This window comes from Pelecanus crispus, chromosome 21 (assembly GCF_030463565.1).
Source record: "Pelecanus crispus isolate bPelCri1 chromosome 21, bPelCri1.pri, whole genome shotgun sequence".
NCBI classification, from domain to species: Eukaryota; Metazoa; Chordata; class Aves; order Pelecaniformes; family Pelecanidae; genus Pelecanus; species Pelecanus crispus.
In genome coordinates, this window is record NC_134663.1 from 6313837 (window position 1) to 6339609 (window position 25773).

General features: G+C 63.1%; 2 protein-coding genes across 4 annotated transcripts; one reads left to right on the plus strand and one right to left on the minus strand.

Moving 5' to 3' along the window:
* Window positions 1–2248: 2248 nt before the first annotated feature.
* Window positions 2249–17224, plus strand: DBNL (drebrin like). The gene is given in 16 exon segments (XM_075724090.1): window positions 2249–2331; window positions 3167–3200; window positions 3202–3223; window positions 5730–5842; window positions 6385–6459; window positions 6929–7036; window positions 7038–7076; window positions 8307–8384; window positions 9027–9178; window positions 10345–10399; window positions 10964–11038; window positions 11175–11277; window positions 12699–12848; window positions 14867–14973; window positions 16364–16469; window positions 17068–17224. Coding segments are annotated over 16 exon segments (1440 nt in total). The 3' UTR covers window positions 17208–17224.
* A 3180-nt stretch (window positions 17225–20404) lies between these two features.
* Window positions 20405–22695, minus strand: CAPG (capping actin protein, gelsolin like). Of its 3 annotated transcripts, none has more exons than XM_075724094.1 (9): window positions 22673–22695; window positions 22433–22605; window positions 22204–22358; window positions 21598–21783; window positions 21408–21521; window positions 21196–21288; window positions 20721–20853; window positions 20552–20640; window positions 20405–20470 (listed from the first exon to the last, which is right to left on the minus strand). In XM_075724094.1, the coding sequence occupies exons 1-9, from the start codon at window positions 22693–22695 to the stop codon at window positions 20405–20407; spliced, it is 1032 nt and encodes a 343-aa protein (XP_075580209.1). The 3 variants fall into 3 exon arrangements, with proteins under 3 accessions (XP_075580209.1, XP_075580208.1, XP_075580210.1); XM_075724093.1 differs by having other exon boundaries at window positions 21372–21521; XM_075724095.1 differs by lacking the exon at window positions 21196–21288 and having other exon boundaries at window positions 21372–21521.
* Between the last annotated feature and the right edge of the window lie 3078 nt (window positions 22696–25773).

Consider the following 25773-nt stretch of genomic DNA (forward strand, 5'->3'; position numbering starts at 1 on the left):
GCGTACGGTGAGGGGTACGGCGAGGCTGGAGGCGGCATCGGGGGGGGGTCCCACGCCCTCCCGGGGCTACCCCCTGCCCCGTGGAGGCCCCCCCCCGCCCGTGCCCCCTTCCCCACACCGGGCACCTCCCCGCCCGTGCCCCCCGCCCCACCTGGGGCATCCCCCCGGCTGTGCCCCCCTGGCCCGGCACCCGGGGGGGCTCCTCATTTTCACCTCCACTAATTAGAGCTGCGCCCCCCCCCCCCCCAGCTGCCTCCCACCCCACGGCCTCGCGGGGCGGAGGCCACCGCGCCTGGGGGGTCGTTCAGCCCCACGGGGGGTCGGTCAGCCCCAAGGGGGGGTCGTTCAGCCCCACGGGGGGTCGGTCAGCCCCAAGGGGGGTCGTTCAGCCCCACGGGGGGTGGGTCAGCCCCAAGGGGGGGTCGGTCAGCCCCAAGGGGGTCGGTCAGCCCCACGGGGGGTCGTTCAGCCCCACGGGGGGTGGGTCAGCCCCAAGGGGGGGTCGGTCAGCCCCACTGGGGGTCGGTCAGCCCCACGGGGGGTCGTTCAGCCCCACGGGGGGTGGGTCAGCCCCAAGGGGGGGTCGGTCAGCCCCAAGGGGGTCGGTCAGCCCCAAGGGGGGTCGTTCAGCCCCACGGGGGGTGGGTCAGCCCCAAGGGGGGGTCGGTCAGCCCCACTGGGGGTCGGTCAGCCCCACGGGGGGTCGTTCAGCCCCACGGGGGGTGGGTCAGCCCCAAGGGGGGGGTCGGTCAGCCCCACTGGGGGTCGTTCAGCCCCAAGGGGGGTCGTTCAGCCCAAGGGGGGGGTCGGTCAGCCCCACGGGGGGTCGTTCAGCCCCACGGGGGGTCGGTCAGCCCCACGGGGGGTGGGTCAGCCCCACGGGGGGGGTCGGTCAGCCCCAAGGGGGGTGGGTCAGCCCCACGGGGGGGTCGGTCAGCCCCAAGGGGGGGTCGGTCAGCCCCAAGGGGGGTGGGTCAGCCCCACGGGGGGGTCGTTCAGCCCCACGGGGGTCGGTCAGCCCCAAGGGGGTCGTTCAGCCCCAAGGGGGGGTCGGTCAGCCCCACGGGGGTCGGTCAGCCCCAAGGGGGGGTCGGTCAGCCCCACGGGGCGCGGGCTTTGTCTTAGCACAACAGCAGAAAAAGGCAATTTTGGTTTGGTGCTTGCGCTCCTGCCCCCCCCGCTTCTCTTCCCACAGCACCTCAATTTTGGGGGTGACTCTCCGGGGGGGAGGCAGAGGAGAGGGACCCCAGCATGGGAAAAGTCTTTGTCCTGCAAAAACGGGCCCTTTTCCGAACTCCAAACTCGTGCGTTTCCTGAAAAAAAAAAAAAAAAAGCAGAATTTTGATGCTTTGGGGTAAAATCGCGGCGCATTTGCACCCCAAAAAGCTGCGGGCTCGGAGCTGCTGCAACGCCCCCAGACCCCCCAGGAGCCCCCCCGCCCGCCAGGCTGGGAACTGGGGAAATGCAGGGAAATGCAGGGAAATCCAGGGAATTCCGGGCGCTCGTGGCCTGGGGCGAGGGGAGCAGCGCTGCCGCTGGGGGGGCTCCCTGGGACCCCCGGGAAGGGGCGGGGCAACCCAGGGAGCGGCGGCGGGGGGGCGTGGCGTCTGGCTCCGGGGGCGTGGCGTGGCGGCTAGGGGGCGTGGCGTGGGGGGGGGACGCGGGGGCGTGGCCTATCCGGGGCGGTTTGGGGGCGTGGTTTGACGGTCCGGGGGCGGGGCGTGGAAGCTAGGGGGTGTGGCGAGGCCTCTCGGGGGCGGGGCGGGGCGACCCGGGGGAGAGGCCAATCAGGGGCGGGGCGGGGCGGGCGCTTCCGGGGCGGGGCAGGCGGTGGGGCGGGCCCGGGCGGGCCGGTGGGGCGGGGGGCGGGCCCGGGGCGGTCGGTGGGGCGGTGGGCGGGTCCGGGGCTGTCGGTGGGGCGGTGGGCAGGCCCGGGGCGGTCGGTGGGGCGGTCAGTGGGGCGGTGGGCGGGCCCGGGGCGGTCGGTGGGGCGGTCGGTGGGGCGGTGGGCGGGCCCGGGGCTGTCGGTGGGGCGGTCGGTGGGGCGGTGAGGCGGGCCCGGGGCGGTCGGTGGGGCGGTGGGCGGGCGCAGGGCCGGGCCGGTGGGGTGGTGGGCGGGCCCGGGGCTGTCGGTGGGGCGGTCGGTGGGGCGGTGGGCGGGCCCGGGGCGGTCGGTGGGGCGGGGGGCGGGCCCGGGGCGGGCCGGGCGGCGGTGGCGGCGCGGGGCGGGCCGGGAGCGGGCGCTGCCATGGCGCTGAACCTCAGCAAGAACGGGCGGGCGCTGCAGGAGGCCTACGGGCGGGTGGTGGCGGCGGGGAGCCCCACCGACTGGTGAGGGGGGGGCCGGGGGGCGGGAGAGGGGCTGCAAGGGATGATTGGGGGGGGCGCGGGGGGCTGTGGGGGGTGCTGGCGGGGATTGGGGGGCATGGGGGGGCTGCTGGGGGGCTGTGGGGGGTGCGGGGGGGGCGGTCAGGGGGTGAGGGGCAGGGAGAGGGGCTGTGGGGGTGGGGGGGTGTTTGGGGGGGTGTGAGGTATGCAGGGGGGGATCAGGATGCCTGGGGGGGGTGGGGTGCATAGGGGGGATCTGAGGGGGTGGGGTGGGGATGGGGGGGTAAAAGCGAACCCGGGGGGTGTGGGGGTGTCTGGGGTGGGGTGGGGGGCCTGGGGGTGTGTAGGGGAAGATTTAGAGCAGGGCCAGTGTCTGGGTGGGGATGTGGGGTGGAAAGGGTCAGTTAGAGGGTGTGGGGGTGTCTGGGGGGGATGTGGGGTGTGTAGGAGGGGCGCGAGCTGTGGGGGTGTCTGGAGTGGAGGTGTGGGGTGTGCAGGGGAAGGGGGGTGGGATACAGAGAGGTCAGGGAGGGGTGTCTGGGGGGGGGATGTGGGGTGTTGGGGGGGATGTGGGGTGTTGGGGGGGGATCAGGAAGTATCTGGGCTGTGGGGCAGGGGGTGTGCAGGGTGGGGGGCCCTGTGGAGCTGTGCATCGGGGGCGTCGGGGGGGATGCGGACACCCTGGATGGGCACTGTGAACACGGGGGAGTTTTTGGGGTGCGCTGCAGGGGGTCCAGAGGAGTTGGTGCGGGAGAGGAGGGTGCTGACAGGCTGTGAGGTTTGGGGCAAGCGTTTCTCACCGGGCTGGATAAAACCTCTGCTTCTGGCTTTATTTTAGGGCTCTGTTCACCTACGAAGGCAACAGCAACGACCCTGCGCGTGGCCGGCTCCGGAGGTGAGCGTGTTAGGGGACCGTGCCCTCGTCCCTGGCGCTGCCGGCCGAGGCTGGGGCTGCTTGCAGGGCTCAGCTCACGAGGTCTGGCCGGCTTTTGTCGCTCAGCGCTGCTGGCGGCATCCAGCCTCTGCCTGGAACAGCTCCAGCGGTGGGAAGCGGTGCCTCGCTCCCTCGCCCCTCAGTAAAGGGTGATTTTTGGTTTAATCCCCGAGCCTGTTCTCGCCCTTCGACGCTGGCGAGGGGTGGCCTTGGCGGTGGGGCGAGGGCGCGCGTCTGGGAGCACCAGAGTGTTTGGTGCAGTTTCTGAGTGAGGAAAATAGAGAATAGTCTTGGCGGCAGGCGGGAGAGGCACATGCGTGGCTCTGTCTTCTTCTTCCCTTTGGTTTTCCTCTGTTCTGAAGGATCCAAATTTCAGGTCCGTGTGCCTCTTTGCAGTCCTGAAGTATTTTAGATCCCAGCCGGCCGCAGCGCAAGATGAGGGAAGGACCACGAAGTGCTTCCAAGCTGGCTTTCTCAGGCTGGCAATTCCATCTCGCTGCTGCTAAAGTGCCTCTTCTTTCTTTGGTTCCCTGTTTTGTGGGACTTTTTTTATTTTTTTATCCGGCTGCCGATTCCCACACAAATGCTTCTTGATGCAAAGCTAAAGCTGGTAGAAAGCAACACATCCAGGCAGGTTTCTCCACTCGCTAGATTTGCATCCTCCAGCGCTCAGCTGTGTTCCCTCGCCGGCTGCCTTTCTCATTTGCAAGTGTTTCTCACAACCCACGAAGCTCGCAGCGACTGTGGTCAGGTGAGACGTTTCTGGGCAGCTTTGCAGGGTCTGGTGAAGCCCGTGTTGCGGGTGGTTTGGTGCTGGCGCCTTTTGTTCCGCAAAAAAACCCGAGCTGCAGGCGAGGGCTGTGGAGCCTTGGGAGGCTGCAGAGGATGCAACTGCCTGAGCACCAGATCTGTGCTGGAGCGCGGCTGCGGGGGCCTGCCGATGGGGCTGAGACACAGATTTGCTGCTGTCGAAGAGTTAGGGTTGCATGGGAGAGGGATCTGAATTTAGGGCTCGTGCGGGTGTTAGCTGCTTGGCGAGTTTTGTGTGCAAATTAAAAAGTCCTGTGTGGTTTTTATGCTGGACCCTGCTTGGTTGGGCACAGAAAAACTCTGCCGCTCCCTGCTACCGGACCTCTCCGCAGAGCTCTGCTCCTCCCAGCACTTCCCTTTGTGTCCTTCCGTGCCCGCCGCCGCGGCGTTAAACATTGACCCGGCAAACACCCGGGCCCGGTCCCCTCCCAGCAGCCGGCGAGGGCTGCCGTCAGCCGACCGGCTTCAGACTTCCAGCCTTAAACTTTTCTGCTGGGCTTGGAAACCACCGTGCTAAATTTAAAGCCAAAGCATAAATATTTAATAGCGGAGAAGAAAATGATCTGGGGTCCTGCTGCAGTGCAGAGCAAAACAGACTCGGCTGTGCAGTTGCTGCCAGTGTTTGATGGTAAGCAGTAGCTCGCTTTCCGCTTTTCAGAGGTCAGACAAACCAAAGTAGGAGGAATCGTGGTCTGTGGGAATTTTTTGAAACGAGAGCACATTTTTGCCTTTTTCCTCCTTTTCTGGTGGTTTTTTGGCATACGCTTTTAGCGAGAGCAATGCTACGGTTCGTGGGGCAACGTAGCACTTTCCATCGCTCGCCTGTCTTGCACAACCCCTCTGCTGAGCCTTGCACAATTCTTTTTTCCTTCTGTGCAGAGGTGGGCTTTCTCTCCTCCTTCACCCCTGAGCTCGTAGCTGAGAGCAGCCCCTGCAAAGAGGTGCCTGGAGGGGCCCTGCGGGCTTAACACCAGCGAGGAAAGCGCGAGGGCAGGAGGTTTCCTCCTACGGTTGGTGAGCATGGCCGTACCCTGTGCTAGCGTTTCGGTTTCTTCTCTACTTCCCATTTGACGAAGCAGGGCTCGTCACAGCCGCCACCGGACTTAGAAGGTGAGATGGGAACAAGGTGTAGCCAGTTCCTCCGCCACTTCTTGGGACCTTTCCGATCATCACTGAGCTGTTTTCCGGCGGTGGTGGTGCTCGCCAGAGACCTCACAGTGCGGTTTCATGTAGGAACCTGTGGGCAGAGTTTGCAGCTGCCTGCTCTGGTTAAAGCCTCTAACTTACGTCTGGGGCATGTGAGCATCACCTTTCCCTTCTCTGTCGTCGCTTGGCTTGTGTTATGGACCCGGGATCTTTCCATGTGTGGATTTGTGCTTGTCGCAGCAAAGGTCTGAGGAAGAGGAACTCTGGCGGTGAAGGCTGCTGGGGAGGGAGGCGTGGGTGAGAGCAGGCTGAGACTCGGCTCCTGCACAAACGAGCAGGTGACGGAAGGACTAGGGCAAACGTGAGGGGTCTGAAGTACTCTCGGTGTAGGACAGGAATAATCTTCAGGAAATAAAGAGCCAGGAGGCTGCAACCTCCACAGGCTGGGCCGTTCCCACCACGTGTACGTGATCTGCTTTTCTCACGCCCTCTCGTTTCTCTCCCGGGACAGATGGTGGCCTGGAGGAGATGGTGGAGGAGCTCAACAGCGGGAAGGTGATGTACGCCTTCTGCAGGGTGAAGGATCCCAACTCCGGCCTGCCCAAATATGTCCTCATCAACTGGGTGAGTGGGGACCTGGGGGGGACGTGGTGGAAATAAACGACCGTTTCTCCCTTTGATTCTCTCTCGAACCGTAATTGCCGAACGCTCGGCAGCCAGCACGTTGAATCCGCTCCACCAAGCTGCAGTACCGAGGGCGTACCGTGCTCACTGCTGTGGGCGTGTAGTCCAGACCCCGTGGACACAGGTGAAGAGAGGCTGGGAGGATTCTCTTCCCCGTTGCGTCTCTTTGGCCACGTAGCTCGCCCAGCTGGCAGTGACGCTGCCGGTAAATGGCCCTGAAGCCGTCTGAGACGGGTTGAATGAGGCGCTTGAGGATGAGCAGGAGCCTGGAGCCCTCATTGTCCCTGGGCAGGAGGCTCACCGTCTCCCTTGGGGCAGCGCTCGCTGCAGAGCAGGGGCTTTTTCCACGCAGTAAACACTGGTGAGGCCCTCGCCGTGGCCAGCATGGATGATTTGCAGGCTTAGATCAAGGTGCTGCTGCTATAAAACCAGCCTGGGATGGGATTCTCAGGTGAGCAGGTGCCGACGGTTTCTCTTTGCAGACTGGCGAAGGCGTGAATGACGTGAGGAAAGGAGCCTGCGCCAACCACGTCAGCACTGTAGCAAACTTCCTAAAGGTCTGGTCCCTTTCCATTGCGTCCTCCCCAGATCGGTGGGCCCCCGGCTCGGGAACCTGCGTGCCGCGTGGCTTGCGCTGCTCTTTGGGGTGGCACGGAGGCGTCTGTTTGCAGGCAGGACCGTGCCCAGGAGAGGCTGGGCAGCGCTGCCCCGGCGCTTGGTACTCCCTGCGGTGCGTAACCCAGGCGTGCGTTTCAGAGGCTGATTCGCAACGCAAACCTCTCGCAGTCGAAAACGGCTCTGGAGACTGCAGAGGAGGTGAAACGAGCCTCTCGCTCCCTCGCAGGCATTTGCTTTCCCAGAGTTGTGTTATCTTAGAGTGGCCGGTGACCTCCCCTTGTCGCCTGAGCCCTTTTCCTTCCCTTGGGAGCTCGAGGAGCGCAGGCAGGGCCCGTCGAAGCCGCGTGGTGGGTTTAGTGGCCCCTGGAGTCGCCCTCTCACTCCTGTGCCGGCTTTCTCCCTGCTCAGGGGGCTCATGTCACCATCAACGCGCGCGCGGAGGAGGACGTCGAGCCCGAACTCATCATGGAGAAGGTCGCCAAGGCCTCTGGGGCCAACTACAACTTCCACAAGGAGAAGCAGCAAGTTCCAGGACTCGGGCCCTCAAGCTCCCGTGGTGAGTTTGCTCTGTGGGGGCTTTCTCGTCCCTCTGGGCTCGCAGTCGGGAAGGGCAGGGTCCGGGACCGCCGTCACCCTGGGGTGGAGGGGGCTCCCCGTGCTTTGACGTGACCGAGGAAGCACCGATGACTTTGCCGAGGGCTGGTTCCTCTCTCGTTGCAGAGTGAATCAGGGCAAGAGCACGGGGTGGTGGCAGAGCTGAGATGTCCTTGCAGCAAACAGAAGGACTAAGCTCTCCTCTGCATAGGCCCAACCATTGTTTTTTTTAAGCAGGACTGATTCCCCGCAGTTCTGTTCAGGTTTTGAGAGACACAAAAGCTCCAGCTTTTCAAATTTGCAGAGGATCTGCGAGGCCTGGGGCTTCTCCGAGGCTGTGGTGCAGCCGAGGGACAGGGAGCAAGACGTGTCAGTGCAGTGGCATTTTGACCTGCTTGCAGGCGAAAACTGAGGCTTCCCTCGGTGCTGTGAAGTGTCGAGGCCAGAGATCTCAGCAACTCCCTTTCTTTCTACGTGGAAATGTTCTGTAGGAAGGTGTTTTTTTAACACACACACCAAGCAAGTGAGGTTTCTCAGCTGTACAAAGGAGAAGCTCAGCTGCACATGCTCTCTGACTCTGAATTGCTCGCCGCTGCTCTGAGATGTGGGTAAAGAGCAAATCTGAGCATGCAAGACGCTCGCTCTCCCCCTGGCCCCGCTTTGGTGTGGCAGTGCCAGGTTCCCATGTGTCCTGGTCGCTTCTTTGCTGGCTGCTCCAGCCTGGGCTCCACTGGCGACCTGATTTTTGCTTGAGGCATGATGAAAACTAGGTTGGAAGTCCCTGTTTTTGGTGACATGCACATCACTGGGCCTTGGCCGGCCCGTCTTTAAAGTCTGGGGCAAAGCATCGGGTTGCAGTAACTTTTAAAAAGTCACAGACTGTGCTGAAATGCGGGACCGTGCTGGTTTTGCTGTTATATTCTACCACAAAGTGTCTCTTTTTTTTTTTTTTTTTTTTTTTTTATTCTTCATGTTATGTATCTTCCGTTGACCCTTTCAACCCAGCCTGCTGGCCCGTGCTGTGTGGGGCTGGGTGCCCTCTGCCAGGGGAAAGCAAAGAGGGTCTGGCCGGTCCCGCAGCAGCAGGAGAAAGCTGCCAGAAAGCCATGGGGACACATTTCTGCAGAGAAATGAGAAACTGTGATTGCTCAGTGACTACTGCTCACATGTGCCACCTTCTGCCTCCCCCCAGGGCTCTGTCTATCAGAAGACGAATGCAATGTCCGAGCTCAAGAGAGTCAATAAAGATAATTTCTGGGCCAAAGCTGAGGTGAGTGCTGCCGCTTCTCTTCAGCAGCCAGGCACGAGCAGGACAAGGCATTTGGATGTAGCTGGAGATTCTCTCCGTCTGCATCTTCCCTCTCTAACCTGGGCTCTCCTGCCCAGAGATCCAGACCTCTGGCAAGGTGGGGATGATGGATGGGTCGGAAAGCAGCACGGGGCTGGGCTGGCTGCAGAGGTCCTGCTGCCTCAGGTGGAAGGGGAGGAGGAAATTGGTCTTGAAGAGCAAGATGCTTTTTATCTCATCTTAATTTGGCTCAGGGCTGCTGGGGCAGGCGCAGGGGGAGAGGGCTGGGCTGCAGCCCAAGCTCCCAGTGGCTGGCAAACTCCATTTGGGTGAGGGGGCTGGCTTTTGACCTTCCTGAAGGCAGCTCTCCAAGGCTGAGCAGCAGGGCAAGTCTGCTCTGTATTTGCTTCCCATTCAGGTTGCTCTACACCGGGGGTTTCACAGGGGTTTAGCAACAGTGCGTGAAATCTTCAGGCTGCGGAAACGTTACGGGCGCCGCACGTCCTGGAGCTGCCAGGAGATCTGCCGTGCCGGCTGGTGGCACAGCGCGGTGTGCAAAGAACAGGGGGGGGTTCTCAGAGCTGGCAGCATTAAACCCACAACTTGATGCACGTCTCCCATTAGAAAGATGAAGAAAACCGCCGGCTGGAGGAGAAGAGGAGAGCGGAGGAGGAGCGGCAGCGGCTAGAGAGAGAGCGTCGGGAGCGAGAGCTGCAGGAAGCGGCGGGGCGAGAACAGAGATATAAAGCGAGATCCAATGAAATCGAAGCCCAGAAGTGAGTCCCTGCTACTGCTGAGCGTTCGTAATGATTCCCAGAGCCCGTCCCGCGCTCTGGGAATCTCTCGGCTTTGCTCTCAGTGGTGCTGTGTGCCCTTGTCACCACCTCCTCCGAGCTGCTGTCCCCTCTCCAGCCCCTGCGCTGCCAGCGGGTTGCTCCTCAGGGAGTGGCAGATCGTGTCCATGCGTTCCATGCTGCTGCAATCGCTGCAATTCCAGGAAACCTCTTTTAAGACAGCAGCTGCGGAGGGGATCTGCCTTGGCTTGCGCTGGGGCAGGCTCAGCCCGGCCGCCCCCACGGCACGCTGCCCTCGGGCACGGCGATCCGCAGGTCCGATCCTCCTGATAGCCCCCGCACAACCCGAACGTCGGTCTGCTCCTGCCGACGTGCGAATGAGTTGTGTTCACCTTTGCTCACCTTCCTGGAGTGGTGGTGGAGGTTCGGCCTGGCTGATCGGGCTGACCTGTGGGCTCCTCCGGCTGGGTGTTCCTGAGCAAGCCCCTGGGGTGGAGAGCGCATCTTCTCCCCGGCCAAACCGCCGACAAGCCTGGCTGCTTGTCCAGCGTCACCCATGGGTCTCCCTGCCCATGGATCCTGCCCCCAGGACCGGGTCACCCCCTTGCAGGGTGCTTCTGAAACACGTTGTTGAAACCTGTGGCCACCATTCATGGGGTGCCGGAGGTCCGGGCCGGCTGGTGGAGGGCTCTGCGCCCTGCAGAGAGGAGGCAGCGTGTGCCGGGACTGGCATTGTGCTGATTTCCTTCCTCTCCGAGCCCAGCGTGACCCCTGTTAGGTGGTGGAGTTCGCTTCGGCGAGCAGGAGTGGGCACTGCCTTCCTGTTTTGAGCTCAGATGGGGAACTCTGCCCGGCCCTGCCATGCCGGGTGCCCTTGTCTGTGCCCCTGAAGGAAGAGATTTCCCCAGTTTGGTCCCACTATTTGAAGCAGTTCCTGCTACTCTGCCCCTCTCTCCCCCTGCATGGCTCCGGGGGTGGCCTGTGGCTCCTCGTCTGGCCTCGGAGGTGAGGGGGATTCTCCTTCCTTTGGTCTTCCTAAAGAAGCAAAGCGTAGCTGCAGCAGGGTGAGGTCCCAGGGCAGCCCTGTGCAGAGCAAACCGCTTGTCCTGCCTGTTTTGTTAACCCTGATTTGTCGTTTGTCGCCGCAGGAGACTCCAGCAGCAGCAGGAGGCAGAGAACAGGGACAGGGAGCAGCAGCAATGGGTGAGCTTCGGCGTTGTCCCCCGTGGCGAGGTTTCTTCATACATCCCCCGTGACGGAGAGGACAGGGTGCCGTGGTGCAGACCGTGCTGTGGGCAGAGGCAGGGGGTGGTGGAGGAGCACCCTGGGTGTTGTCACGGCAGGAGGGGGAGGTGGAAAGGCCCACGGACACACTCTGGCAGGAGAGGTGCCACGAGCTGGTCCTCCAGGTCTCTTGTCCATCCTCGATTTTGTTGGATGGGCTTGGGTTTCCTTGGATCTCGCTTTATATCTCTGCTCATGCTGGCTGTGTGCTCCCAACGGCCGGTCCAGCCGCAGCCCCTGGGGAAAGCAGAGTTTAAAACTCTGGAAAAGAGCCTGGGGACACCGGAGGAAACCAAGTGCTTATCCTCAGCCCAGCAAAGCTCCTGCGCTCCCTCCCAGATCCAGGGGGTTTCCTCCCCATTCGCTCTGCATGGCCGTGTCTGTTCCTTGTTCCCATTTCTCGGTCCTTGGGGCTGGATTGGGGAAGGAGGGGGCTGGCTTGGTGCCCGCCAAGGCTGTAGCAGACCCTCTCTTGTGCTGCAGAAGGAGCAAGCCGAGGAGTACGAGGCCAGGCAGCGGAAGGGCTTCAAGAGAAGTGAATCGGTGGAGAAAGCCCAGGTACGCTGCCAGGAGCCCGAGCGCTTTGCTGGGGAGGCTGCGTCGGCTCGGCTCCCCGCCTTGCGTGGCGGTGGGGGTGCTGCTCCCCCCCATCAAGGCCTTGACCGCGGGGTCTGTGCGCTCTTCACCTTCGCAGGAGGCTGCGTCGCTGATAGCGCAGAGGGCGGTGAACCCCCGGGACATCTTCAAGCAGAGGGAGAAGTCGGTGCCGGCGGACACGGTGACGGCTTCCCAGCCAGGTACGGCGCGGGGCGCAACGCTCATGGCGGGTCAGGCAGTGTGAGCCGCTTCCCGTTCCCTGCACCGGGGGGAATCTGTGCACGGAGAGCGCTCCCAGTGCGGGGAGCACGTGTTTGGGATGGGCGCGTTACCCGTGAGGCCATGGTTCCCACTGAGCACGGGTAGCTCTCATCACACCCGGTGCTCTCTGCCATAGGCAGAGCAGTGTCTCACACCCAGCTCGCGCAATGTTTTTTCATGGTAAGGCTCTCGCTGCGGGCTGCGCCAGGTTTTAACAGCCGAGACTGAAGTTTTCCGTACTTTGACTCGACACGTGAAGCGTAAATTTAATTTTTAAAATGAAAATTAAATATATTAATGCCAGAAAGGGACCACTGTTGCAATCTATCCTGAGTACCGTAAATTCCGCCCGATCTTTTTGCACTGCCTGAACCAACAGGAGTGTGTCCCTTTAGAAGAGACTGATCTGATCTACCAGATAGAAACCAGGAAGCTGTGAAAAGCAAAGCTGAAACTAGCTGAGGAAGTCACTGAGAACACGTGATATCCCTGGATGAATGTCTCCTCCTCAGCTCAACCTCCCTGAAAGTAGCTTGAATTAATTTGGAATAAGCGCTTTTGTTTTGCGATAGGAGCACAAATGTGCTTTCTTGCGTAGGCAAGCCATCAGTGGGACAGGGTGAAACCCCACGGCAGGAAAATGTCTTTCTTGCTGTTTAAACATCCTGGGGGGGAGGCCTATTTCTGAGGGTGAGAAATCCCTTGGGATTTCCCATGTTTGAGTTGGTATTTGATGTTTTTCAATGGAGGAAGGGAAGACAAATGCCCTGGCACTGATAAAACCCATGGACGAAGGGTAGGCTGGCCAGTCTTGGTGCTTATTCACTGCTGCGCTGGGGTAGGGCTTGTCTCGTAACTCTCCTGCTTTGCTTTTGTTTGCGTTCTTGGCATAGATGGGGGAGATAACAGCGAGTAGTTACCTTCTGCCAAAGGAAAGCACGCTGGCTTAGAAGGCTGGCAGCAAGCACTTCGAATCGTGCCTCTCCCAGTTGCCGGTCCTAATGTCTGTGAAATCCAGGGTGCTCTGAAAATCACCGTAGAGAGGTGGAGAGCAGGACCGGGGGGGTGGTGTGCTCCAGCTACTCTTCCTCCCCAAAACTGTGTCTTTTTTTTTTTTTTTTTTTTTTTTTTGCTTGGCTGCAGCTACTGCTGTAACCAGTAGACAAACTTGTTTTCCACAACCAGGATTAGAGCTGGAAAATCCTGCTTAGGAGGATAACCGAGCAGTGGGCTCCTAAGGCAAAAAGCATCCAACAACACCCTTCAGTGACTAACTCCTGGGGAGCCACGGGGCTGTCGCCATGCGGCTGGAAGCCTCGACGCCTGCCCGGCTCCTGCAGCACGTTTGATCCTTTTCTAGGCAAGCTTCGCAGCCCTTTCCTGCAGAAGGAGGTGAATTCTGTGCCAAGTCCTGCCTCTCCTGTCTCTCCTGCCCGGGATGCTCCCCCAGCCTCCTTCACCCCCTCCTCTGCTTGGGGGACTCCTCCAGCCTCTCCGGTACCCACCGCAGGTGCGTGGCTTTGCTTCCTCGGCTACCCAAAGCTTTTCACCTCGCCTCTCCAAATAGGTCCCCGAAGTTGGGCATGTTGAGGCCAGGCTCCGAGTTTCCGTTCCGTTTTGCCACACCTCGACAGAGCGCGAGTGGATCTTTAGGTCACAAACCCGCAGGCTTTGTCTCTGGCCGAAGGGGACGGCAAGGGCTGAGCACGATGCTGGGGCTGGGGAAGGAGGAGAGTTATTGCTGCCTGGTGCAAAGGCCCCTTCCTTTTCTTCTCAGACTTAGCGGGAGGTTCAGCAGCCAAGGGGATGAGGACATCTCCTGGCTGAAAGGCTGAAATTCAGCTATGTGCACTCCCAGAGCCCCTCTCTGGACCTCCTGTTGCAGGGGCTTTGAGGTTCGCACTCAGACCTCTCCAAAATGCCTTTGAGACCCAGCAAAGGAGGCTTTCTGCCCCCACGCAGTGATTTCCCTCTGGGCAGCAGAGCGCGGTGACAGCAGCCAGCTCTAGCAGTTAGACGGGGCTGGGTTTCGCCATCCCAGTAAAGCCCAGAGGATCGTGTCGTTGATGCAGGGCTCCAGTGACACCAAACTGGGTGGGAGTGTCGATCTGCTGGAGGGTGGGATGGCCCTGCAGAGGGACCTGGACAGGCTGGACCGATGGGCCGAGGCCAACTGTGTGAGGTTCAACAAGGCCAAGTGCCGGGTCCTGCACTTGGGGCACAACAACCCCACGCAGCGCTGCAGGCTGGGGGAAGAGTGGCTGGAAAGCTGCCTGGCTGAAAAGGATCTGGGGGTGTTGGTCGAGAGCGGCTGAACATGAGCCAGCTGTGTGCCCAGGTGGCCAAGAAGGCCAACAGCATCCTGGCTTGTGTCAGGAATGGTGTGGCCAGCAGGAGCAGGGAGGTGATTGTGCCCCTGTGCTCGGCGCTGGTGAGGCCGCACCTGGAATGCTGTGTCCAGTTTTGGGCCTCTCGGCACAAGGAGGACATTGGGGTGCTGGAGCGTGTCCAGAGCAGGGCAGCGGAGCTGGGGAAGGGTCTGGAGCACAGGGCTGGTGGGGAGCGGCTGAGGGAGCTGGGGGTGTTCAGCCTGGAGAAGAGGAGGCTGAGGGGAGACCTGATCGCTCTGCAGCTCCTGACGGGAGGGTGTTGGGCTCTTCTGCCAAGTAACAAGTGATATAGAACGAGAGGAGATGGGCTCAAGCTGCGTTGGGGACGTTTAGGTTGGATATTGGGAGAAATTTCTTCATGGAAAGAGTGGCCAAGCATTGGAACAGGCTGCCCAGAGAGGTGGGGGAGTCCCCATCCCTGGAGGGGTTCAAAAAATGGGCAGAGGTGGCACTGGGGGACATGGTTTAGTGGGCATGGTGGGGTTGGGGTGACGGTTCGACTGATGATCTTAGAGATCCTTTCCAACATTCATGATTCCTAGTTTTTACTTTCATTAGAAATAATCCAGCCACCAAGCCAGGAAACATGACATTATGACTCTGCCCTTAATGGGTTGAGTGGTGGACTTGGTAGTGTTAAGTTAACTGTTGGACTGGATGATCTTAAAGGTCTTTTCCAACCTAAACGAGTCTATGATTGATGACTCTATGATTTCTGTCCCGTCCACCCCAGCGGCCGAGGGCCCGGGACGGCTCCATCGGTCCCCGGCTGCAGTCACCGCTAGATGCTGCTCTTGGCCAGGGTCTCTGCGCCGAGCCTTCCCCGACAGCTTTGGTGCTCAGCACGAGGAGCAGCTTGGAAGTGGTTCATCTTGAGCGCGCTTATTCCTGTCCCCCTCGCAGATCCTGGATCTCTCCCTCGTCCTTTTTATCGTTCCCTAAACCCCTGCTCGCCCCGTGGCTGGGTTCGTGCTTGCTGGACCCATCCCCTTTGCAGGACAGGGCGCCCGGGTGACATCCAGCTCATAGCAGGAGTTTGGTGGCACTGCAGCCTGGAGCAGGAGTCGGATGAACGAGGGGACAGGGAGAGGTTTTGGTGACGGATATCGTGGCGACATACTGTGCGTTTCTTTTGCAGGGCGAGACGCTGGGTACAATTCAAGCGTCCCGGCTTCCCACGCAGAAGAGGCAAATCTGTACGAGGAGCCGCCGGACCCCTCGGCCATCTATGAAGAACCGCCTCAGGTTGATGCATGGGGGAGGATAGGGGGGGCAAGGGGAACCTGAGAGCTGGCCAGGATCCTCATGCAAGGGAGCATGGCTTTGTCTCATCTTTTAGGATGAGTCTGGAACCCGCTTACGAGCGTCTCTTTGGGTACAAACTCACCCTCCGGTGCTCGGAGCCCGGCTGCCGGGGCTAAAATCAGTAGGGAAACGAGAAACCCCAGAGCTCGCACGCACTCGGGCTGCGTCCGCACGGCGAGGGGATGCGGCTGCGTCCCTTCCCAGCGCTGGCAGCGAGAGACGCTGGGCTGAGCGCCCGTCGCCCGTCCGCACCCTGTGCCCTGGGCGCTCCGCTGGGGTCACCCCCCCGTCCCGGGGGCAAGGGGAGAGCCTCTCATCGGCCTCTTTGCCAAAGCACTTTCTCCTCCTTCTCCGGCTTCTTTGCGCGTCCAAAGCCAGAGGAGCTGACAAAGCCCAGCTATTTTTGGCACGTCCATCAGATTCTCCAGCGTCTAATAGCGGGGTTGTGTCATGCTGCAGTATTTCCCTTGGAGATGTGGTGGCCGTTTGGTTTCCTCTCCTCTATTCATCCCTCTTGTCCCCCTCCCCTCGCAAAACCATAAGCGTTTCAAACATACTTAATTTTCGCGTTCTCAAATTTGTCTGGAAGCGTCCGGCTGGTTCAAAAGGAGCGGGAGATGGGCTGAGTGATCGCCTCAGCCTTTCTGTACGAAAGGAAAGTCAAAAGCAGCCAGCTCAGGTCTCAAAATAGTAATGAGAGAGAAATGCTTGGAAAACTGGAGTTGGAGCTTGTCCAGCTGCAGCAGGCTTAAACGTGGGGGTGATGAACCACTGTCTGCAGCGGAGGTCCCGAGGGATCGGCTTCCAGAAGCATTGTCTGCTGCTGGTCTCCGGTATTTCTGGTTGTGACGCTGGCTGCTGGGCCAGAGGCACTGCAGGATCGGTGCCGGTTTGTGAGCCAAACCGGAGAGCTGGCCGCCTCCGCTCTTCGGTGCGAGGCTCGTTTGCACGCTCAACTCCTTTACCTCCTGGCAGCGACGCGGGGAGCCCCCAGAAACAGCGTTTTTATTCTGGGGGTGGCACCTGGGACCTCTGGCATGCAGTTCTCCGAGGCTCGGGGTGCTGATCTAAATCTCTGGGTGTTGCATGGTGTTGTGCTACTCCCTCCCACTGTTTTCTCCTGCAATTCCCGGTGTGCAACACCTCCTGATCCACCCGGGAAACCAAGCAGGGCTGCAAGCAGCAGAGCGGGGTGACGTGCACCCCGTGTGACGTGCGTTGGGGTGGCGAGACCCCGGCCCGCAGACCCTTTCTGTGGCTAATGAAGCACGAGCTGCTTGGCACAGCATCATTCACGCTGGTAACTCGCTTTTCTGCCTCTCTCCTGAAGGAACAAGTTGATGATGCCAAATACGAGTACCCGGTTGAGTACCAGCAGCCGCCGGACCTGACGGGGAAGGGGCTGTGCGCGCGGGCGCTGTACGACTATCAGGCTGGTAAGGGCTGCCGAGCGCTGGCTTCCCCTGAACTGGGCAGGGGTTTGCTGGGCCCGGTCCGTTCCCGGAGAGCTGGGCAGGAGCCATCACCCATCGTGCCGGGCGATCCCGCGGCAGGGTGCTAGATAGGGCGTCTCCCATCCAAATTGGAGCTGGAAAAGGAAGGAAGCAAGCTGATGGCTTCTCTTTTTTTTCTTTTTTTTCCCCTAACATCTGTTTCTCACTCACCTCCCTGTCTTCCCTCCCCTGCCTCCTGCCCCGGAGCCTGTTTTACCCAGATATTCACATCTTCTAATTTACTGCACCCCCGGCCTTTCACAGCAGCAGCGGGGCTGAGCTCTCCTTGCTTTTTTCCAGCCGTAAAAACAGCAGGCTGCTGTGACGAGTGGCTGTCGAGGGGTTTGGGCCCCGGCAGGACACAGCCCCAGGGAAGCCACCTGGGTCACGGACCCCTTTCTTTGAGCATGGGGGTGTCCGGCGGGGGGGCTGCGTGCCCGGCGCGGCGTGTCCGGGCAGGAGGGGCTCCCAGCGTCTCCGGCTGTGCTGGGGTGGGGATCGGGTTGGGTTTGACCCCCTCCCTCGCTCTGTCTCGTTCCAGCTGATGACACCGAGATCTCGTTTGATCCGGAAAACATCATCACCAACATCGAGATGATCGACGAAGGCTGGTGGCGCGGCTACGGTCCTGACGGCCACTTCGGCATGTTCCCCGCCAATTACGTGGAACTGATAGAGTAGGGGGGCTGTCGGGGGCTGCGGGGACCAGCGCCGCTCCGTCCCCCCGGGAGCACTTGGCTCCTGCCTGATTCTTCCAAATGATACGTGGCTTTTATTTCTTTTTTTTTTTTTTTTCTCCAAGTGAAGTGCCATTGCCCTGCTCCCTCAGCAGCAGGGCTGACGCAGGCGCTGCTCTCCTCCGCCCTCTCCTGTGCCCCGTAGCTGGCCCTGGGTCAGGATGAAGGGTCCGATCCCATCCTGAGCCCCTGCAGTGCTGATCTCCCCCTCCTCCCTCTGGTTTGGAGTGTGAATTCTCTTTCAGGGCTGTAGGAGGAGATGACAAATCCCTTATGGGGCATTTTCAGGGAACAATTTGCCTCTCCCCCCGCGCTCCCTCTGACCCTGTGGCCTCAGAACCAGCGTGGCCACAACGGAGACACTGCTTTTCCCATTTTGGCTCGCTGACAAAGCTCACTGGATTGCTTTTAGCATCTCGCAGGCTCCAACACCACCTCGAGAGCCAAAACCTGGCTCCACAGCATTGCGGCCACCACGCTGAGCACCGAGAGCTTGCCACCGGGGCTGCCATGAGCGTCCCTGCATTTTCCTCCCTGCTCTCCCCACCACAGGGGTTTTCTCTGCCCTCCCCTCTCCCCAGACCACGCTGCGGGGATTTGAATCGGGTGTGAGCAAGCTCCCTGCAGCGGAGATCAAACCAGGCCAAAGCGGGTGGTTTGGGTTTGGGTTTTTTTTTTTTTTTCTTAGCAAAACCTGTGAGCGTGGGATTCCCCCTGCCCATCTCCCTAAATTCACTGTGAACAAGGAAGAGCCCAGCCCAGCTGCCACCTTCCCCCCCTTGTTGAGTTCCTTTCCTTGGTGTTGCTTTAGAAGTAGAAGGAGTTTGGAGATGCTGGCGGTCCCGGCTCGCCCACCCCTCCCACAGCTGCTGGGGGACGCGGTGGCTCCTTCGAGCCCCTTCCCCTGGGGTCGCGTGGGCTCCTTCCCCCCTGCTCACTCCTCCTGTGCCGTCCCCGTCCCTCCCGGCAACAATAAAAGGGCTTTTCTTTGGTGATGGCTGCAGCAGGATCCGGCCGTGCGGTCCCAGGCGTGAATTGGGGTGAAATGCCGGTGTTTTGGCACGGGGCTGGGCAAAGCTCACGTATTCCGAACATCAGCCGCGAGCGCTAACAGGAAATCTTTTAATAAGGCGAAGCCGAGCCACCCATGTTTTCGCAACGGGTGATCGTGCCCAGGCTTGTGCTCCGGAGAGGGGAGCGAAGGGAAGGGTAATTAGGTAAATAATTAGCCCCAGCGCTAATTATTTGAGTCTAAGGGAGGGAGATTCGGTCAGAAAAGCAGCCGGAGGCAGCGGCTGGCAGAAATGAGCAGGCAGCGACGGGGGTCCCGGGGTCTGGACGGCCCTGGGCGTGTAGAGGGGCTTTAGGGGCGTTTTGGGGATTTTGGACCCCGAGGACATCAGGGATGCAGGGACCATGGAGAGAGCAGCGGGGTGGGGACAGCAGGGACATGGAGGAGAGGAGTTTGGGGATGCAGGTACCAGACAGGCAGGGAAGCTGGGGATGTGGGGACGCTGGAGACCCAGGGCTGGCAGCCAGGCGGGTGCCAGGGGCCATCTCCCGCCTCTCCCAGCCGCGTTGGCTCACGCAGGGACCAGGGCTCCCCGGTCACCTTGTCACCCACGGGCGCTGCCAGGTCCCGGGGGACATCGTGCAGCAGCGAGCATCACCCCGTGGGGCAGAGGCCTGGTGCCCTCGTGACGCGCGTGGCCTTGCAGGATGCCGCCGGGGGTGGCATCGCGGTGGGGTGCTGGGGACATCTTCCCCCGCGCTGCCGCAGCCCTGCCCTGCCTGCGTCCCCTCCTGTCCCCAACCCTGCCCGTGTCCCCCGGTCCGCACCCGGCGCAGCGCGACGCACGGCTTGGCACCAACCCTTTATTCGCCCGGGGCCGGGCACGGGATGGGGGAGACGTGTGGGCACGGGGGTGGCACGGGTGTAGAGGCAGCGTGGGGACAGTACGGGCGTGACGGAGCACGGGGGTGGGACAGCGTGGGCACGGGGGTGGCGTGGGCACGAGCAGGAAGGTGGTGAGGGCGTGAAGGCGGCAGAGGTGCGGCAGCGGTGAGGGTGCGGGGACAGCGTGGGCATGGCACGGGCTTGGGGATGGGAATGACGGGCATGGGGTGGGCAAAGGCACGGGCTTGGGCATGGCATGGGGGTGTGCATGGAGATGGCGTGGGCATGGGGATGGGAATGACGGGATGGGAAAGGGATGGGGATGACGGGATGGGAAAGGGATGGGGATGGGAAAGGGATGGGGATGACATGGGGATGGGAATGATGGGGGCATGGGGTGGGCAAAGGCGTGGGCTTGGGCATGGCATGGGGGTGTGCATGGAGATGGCGTGGGCATGGGGATGGGAATGACGGGATGGGAAAGGGATGGGGATGACATGGGGATGGGAAAGGGATGGGGATGGGAAAGGGATGGGGATAGGAATGGGATGGGGATGGGAAAGGGATGGGGATAGGAATGGGATGGGGATGACATGGGGATGGGGATGACATGGGGATGGCAATGACGGGATGGGAAAGGGATGGGGATGACGGGATGGGGATGGGAAAGGGATGGGGATGACATGGGGATGGGGTGGGCAAAGGTGCGGGCTTAGGCATGGCATGGGGGTGTGGATGGAGATGGAGATGGCGTGGGCATGGGAATGACGGGATGGAAATGGGATGGGAATGACATGGGGATGGGAAAGGGATGGGGATGGCATGGGGATGGGAAAGAGATGGGGATGGCATGGGGATGGGAATGATGGGATGGGAAAGGGATGGGGATGATGTAGGGATGGGAAAGGGATAGGAATGACATGGGGATGGGAAAAGGATCGGGATGACGTGGGCACGGGGTGGCAAAGGCACAGGGGTGTATGGGCATGGGGGTGGCACAGGGGTGGTGTGGGGTTGGCACGGGATGGCGTAGGGATGAGAATGACGGGGATGGGGATGGCGTGGGTTGGGGGCGGCATGCGGGTGGGAATGACGTGGGGATGGGACGGGGCTAGCACGGGCTGGGGATGGCACAGTCGCGGGGACAGCTGAGCAGGGCACAGGCGTCGGCAGGGAGCTGGCAGAGCCGGCACAAGCCTGGTGACGCCGCGGGCCGGGCGCTGGCCCTGTGGGCACCCGCTCCCTCACTTCCAGCTGGTGAAGAACTGCTTGAAGAGGGGTGTCTCGCGGCCCTGGGGCAGGATCTCCACCTGCCGGGACAGGGACGGGGACCGGGATGGGGTGACATTGCCCATGCCAGCCCCCAGGCGCCCCATGCCGCCGGCACCCACCTGTGTGCGGGGCGAGTGGCCCATGCGGGCGATGAACTCCTCGGCCACTTTCAGGGCCGCCTGGCGCTCCTGCTCGTTGGCCTTGCGCCCTGCGGATGGGGATGTCAGAGCCGCGCTGGGGGTGGCCCCTGTCCCCACATGTCCCCTCCCCGTCCCCCTCCCCGGGCACCTTTCCAGACGTAGACCTTCCCGCCGGCGCCGTTGTCCAGCACGAAGCAGTCGTCGGAGCAGAGCAGGCTCTGGCTGAAGGGGCTGCTCGCGGCCACCTGGCTCAGGTCCATGCGCCCGGTCGCATCCGACACCTGCCCGCAGCCGGGACGTCGCCGCGGGGCCACCTCGGGGCCCCCCGGCCGTGCCCAGCCCCGTGTCCTCCCCACGCAGCTGCTACAGCGTTCCCCAGCTGTGCTCTGCCCCAGGGCCACCGTGGTGTCCCTTGGCTGTGCCCAGCCCCATGGGCCCCCCAGGGCCACCATGGTGCCCCCTGGCCGTGCCCATCTCCTAGGGCCACCACAGCATCCCCCGGCCATGCCCAGCCCCAGGGCCACCACGGTGTCCCCTGGCCATGCCCAGCCCCAGGGCCACCATGGTGACACTCAGCTATGCCCAGCCCTGGGGCCACCGTGGTGTCCCCGAGGTGGCCTTGCCTTGTAGAGGACGGCTGCCCTCGCGTTCTTCTGATCGGCCACGACGTCCTCCTCGGGGCTGCCCTCCTGCAAGGTGGGCTTGGGGCCCAGCACCTGCCGGGTGACGAGGCGGGGGGTCTCAGCCATCCGCGGTGACACTTGGGTCCCCCCCTCCTCCCAGTGGGGACCTGGCGTACCTGGAGCATCTCAGGCGGCTCCTCGCCGTCCGCCACGATCTCCAGGCGAGCCTTGCCGCCCCGCTCGCCGTCCCGGATGGCTGCGGCCAGCTCCTGCGCCTTGTTGCGCTCCAGCACGTTGCACCTGGCCCCGCACCAGACGAAGAGGGTCTGGGGACAGCGAGAGGGACAGCGGTGACGGAGCCATCCCACCTCCCCCGGGCCACCATGGTGGCCCCCAACCCACCTCGCCCAGGTCGAGGATGAAGCAGTCGCCGGTGTTGAAGCTGGCCCAGCTCAGGCCCCGCTCGCTCGCCCGGATGTTCTTCTTGCCCTTCACCTGGTAGAGTTTGCGCACGGGGCCGGCGCCGGCGCCGGCACCGGCACCGGCGCCGGGGTGGGTGGGCTTAAACGCCGAGTCCACGCCGCCCTCCTGCCAGCACAGGGGTGCTGAGCGCCCGGTGGGGGTACCCAGCACCCGGCGAGGGTGCCGAGTGCTTGGCGGGTGCCCAACACCCAACAGGGATGACAAGCACCCAGCACGGATACTGAGCACCCGGAGGGGAGGCTGAGCACGTGGTAGAGGTGCTGAGCACCCAGCGAGGGTGCTCAGTACCCATCAGGGATGCTGAGCACCCACCAGAGAGGCTGAGCACCGGGTAGGGATGCCCAGCACCCAGCAGGGATCCCATGTGCCCCGTGGGGAACAAGCAGGGTGGTGGGGATGCTGAGCACCCGTTGGGGATGCTGAGCACCCGTCCGGGATGCTGAGAGCCTGTTCGGGAGTGCTCAGTGGGGATGCTGAGCGCTGGGAGCACCCGGAGCACCCATCAGGAACGCCCGGCGCCCGTACCTGGTAGGTGATGCCGTGGGGGAAGTACTCCATGAAGACATCGGACTCGTTGCCCTGCACCTCGCGGTGCGTCACGGGGCGCTCGCCCAGCAGCGTGTTCAGCTGGGTGGAGAGGAGGGCGCAGGCGCCCTGCTCGTCCCGCGAGGAATCCCGGCCTGCGGCGGCAGCCAGCGCTGAGCACCCCGCGCCCACCGCCGCCCGCCCTGTACCCCCACCCCCCGGGGCTCACCCATCCAGAGGTGGAGGTGGGCTCGCTCCTCCGGCCCGTTGTGCAGCACCAGGTAGGCGTCCCCCGAGAAGAAGATGCCCCACGTCGCCTCGGGGACTTCCACCGGCCGCAGCTTCTCCACGCGCCAGATGTGCAGCCCCGGGCGGGTGGCGGTGGGGCCGAAGGGGGAACCGCTGCGGGGCGAGGCGCGGCGTGAGCCGGGGCGGGGGAGGGGAGGGGGGGTGGGGAGCGGGGTGGTACCTTTTGGGGAGCGCGGTGTACATGGCGTCGGGGAGGCGGTGGAGCGGAGGGATGGACGGACGGACCTGTGGATGGAGGGACACCGTGAGGTGGACGGCACAAGAGGTGGAGAGCCAGGAGGTCGGGGACAGCCCGACAGGGAGATGGGTGCCCCAGCGGACAGATGGACACCCAGGACAGACAGCCACCCCAACAGGCACCCAAAGGGGCAAGTGGACACCCTGATGGACACCTGGAAGGATGGACGGACCCCTACACACAGATGGAAGCCCCTATGGACAGGTGGACACCCCATGGACGGACGGACACCCCAATAAATGGACACCCGGGAAGACAGACAGACACCCCAATGGCCAGATGTACCCCGACGTACAGCTGGACGCTTGGAAGGACAGACAGACACCCCGGCGGACAGACAGACACCCCAGTGGGTGGGAAGCCCCCAGGACAGACAGCTGGACAGCCCCAGAGGCGCACACCCCGCGATGGACAGACAGACACGCCAAAGGACACCCTGATAGACAGACACCTGGCTGGACAGATGCACAGCCCGAAGGACACCCACATGGACAGACAGACACCCCAACAGACATTTCCCCACCCCCCCCCAATGGACAGACAACCACACAGACAGACACCCTGGCGGACAGACGGACGCCCCGACAGTCAGACAGCCCCTCGCTCGGGCGGACGGCAGCAGGCCGCGGCAGGACAGACGGACGCCCCGACAGCCGCAGAGCCTCCCGCCAGCCGCGGGACACCCGGAAGGCAGCGGCCGTGACTCAGGCGGCAGGAAAGGGTGGGGACGGGGGGGCCGGGCCCCACGTGGGCCCCCCCGGGGGGGCACGTGGCCTCGAGTGGGGTCCCTCATGCTCGGGGTGGGGGCACTGAGCCCTGGGACCCCCACCCCGCTGGGACCCCCACCCCGCTGGGACCATCCCGCCCTCCTGGGGACCCCCCACTGCTGGCACCCCCACCCCACTGCTCTCCCCACCCTCCAGGGACCCTCCTGCACTCCTGGGACCCCCACCCCGCTGGGACCCCCACCCCGCTGGGACCCCCACCCCCCTGGGACCATCCCGCCCTCCTGGGGACCCCCCACTGCTGGCACCCCCACCCCACTGCTCTTCCCACCCTCCAGGGACCCTCCTGCACTCCTGGGACCCCCACCCTGCTGGGACCCCCACCCTCCTGGCACCCGCCCCCCCCTGCTGGGACGCCCACCCCCCTGGAACCCTCCCACACTCATGGGACCCCCACCCTCCTGGTACCCGTTGTCCCCCAGGGGACTGAGTGCCACCCATGGGCCACCCCCCCCGAGGGGGTGGTCCCAGCCCTCCACCCTGCCAGGGGCTGAGGCAGGTCTGGGGGGGCTTTACTGGGAATACTGGGAAGGGAGGGGCTGCACTGGGTGGGGGATACTGGGAGCTGTACTGGGAAGGGAGGGCTGCACTGGGGGGGGGCACTGGGAGGGCACTGTACTGGGGGAGATGTAACTGGTGGGGGGAGGCTGTACTGGGAGCGGCATGGGGGGGACGGGGGGGCACTACTGGGGGCTGCAGGGGCGGGGCTGCAGCGGAGGCTCACTGGGAGCTGCACTGGGAGGCACTGGGAGGCGCTGGGAGCTGCATTGAGAGGGACTGGGAGGCACTGGGAGCTGCATTGGGAGGCACAGGGAGCTGTACTGGGAGGGACTGGGAGGCACTGGGAGCTGCACTGGGAGGGACTGGGAGGCACTGGGAGGCACTGGGAGGGACTGGGAGGCGCAGGGAGCTGCACTGGGAGGCACTGGGAGGCATTGGGAGGGACTGAGAGGCGCAGGGAGCTGCACTGGGAGGCACTGGGAGGCATTGGGAGGGACTGGGAGGTGCAGGGAGCTGCACTGGGAGGGACTGGGAGGCGCAGGAAGCTGCACTGGGAGGGACTGGGAGGGACTGGGAGGCACTGGGGGGCATTGGGAAGGACTGGGAGGCACAGGGAGCTGTACTGGGAGGCGCAGGGAGCTGCACTGGGAGGCATTGGGAGGGACAGGGAGGTGCAGGGAGCTGCACTGGGAGGCATTGGGAGCTGTACTGGGAAGCACTGGGAGGCATTGGGAGGGACTGGAAGGCACTTGGAGGGACTGGGAGGCGCAGGGAGCTGCACTGGCAGGCACTGGGAGGCACTGGGAGGGACTGGGAGGCACTGGGGGGCATTGAGAAGGACTGGGAGGCACAGGGAGCTGTACTGGGAGGCGCAGGGAGCTGCACTGGGAGGCACTGGGAGGCATTGGGAGGGACAGGGAGGTGCAGGGAGCTGCACTGGGAGGCACTGGGAGGCATTGGGAGGGACAGGGAGGTGCAGGGAGCTGCACTGGGAAGCACTGGGAGGCATTGGGAGGGACAGGGAGGTGCAGGGAGCTGCACTGGGAGGCATTGGGAGGGATAGGGAGGTGCAGGGAGCTGCACTGGGAGGCACTGGGAGGCATTGGGAGCTGTACTGGGAGGGACTGGGAGGCGCAGGGAGCTGCACTGGCAGGCACTGGGAGGGACTGGGAGGCGCAGGGAGCTGCACTGGCAGGCACTGGGAGGCATTGGGAGGGATAGGGAGGTGCAGGGAGCTGCACTGGGAGGCACTGGGAGGCATTGGGAGGGATAGGGAGGTGCAGGGAGCTGCACTGGGAGGCACTGGGAGGCATTGGGAGCTGTACTGGGAGGCACTGGGAGGCATTGGGAGGGACTGGAAGGCACTGGGAGGGACTGGGAGGCGCAGGGAGCTGCACTGGGAGGCACTGGGAGGGACTGGGAGGTGCAGGGAGCTGCACTGGCAGGCACTGGGAGGCACTGGGAGGCGCAGGGAGCTGCACTGGGAGGCGCAGGGAGCTGCACTGGCAGGCACTGGCAGGCACTGGGAGGCACTGGGAGGCGCAGGGAGCTGCACTGGCAGGCACTGGGAGGCACTGGGAGGCACTGGGAGGCGCAGGGAGCTGCACTGGGAGGCACTGGGAGGCACTGGGAGGCGCAGGGCGGGGGCCCCCCCAGCTCCCCGCAGGCCCCAGCCGCAGCATTGCTGGGAAGTGACTCACGGCCGGGGGGGGCCACGCGTGTGACGAGTGCGGGCGG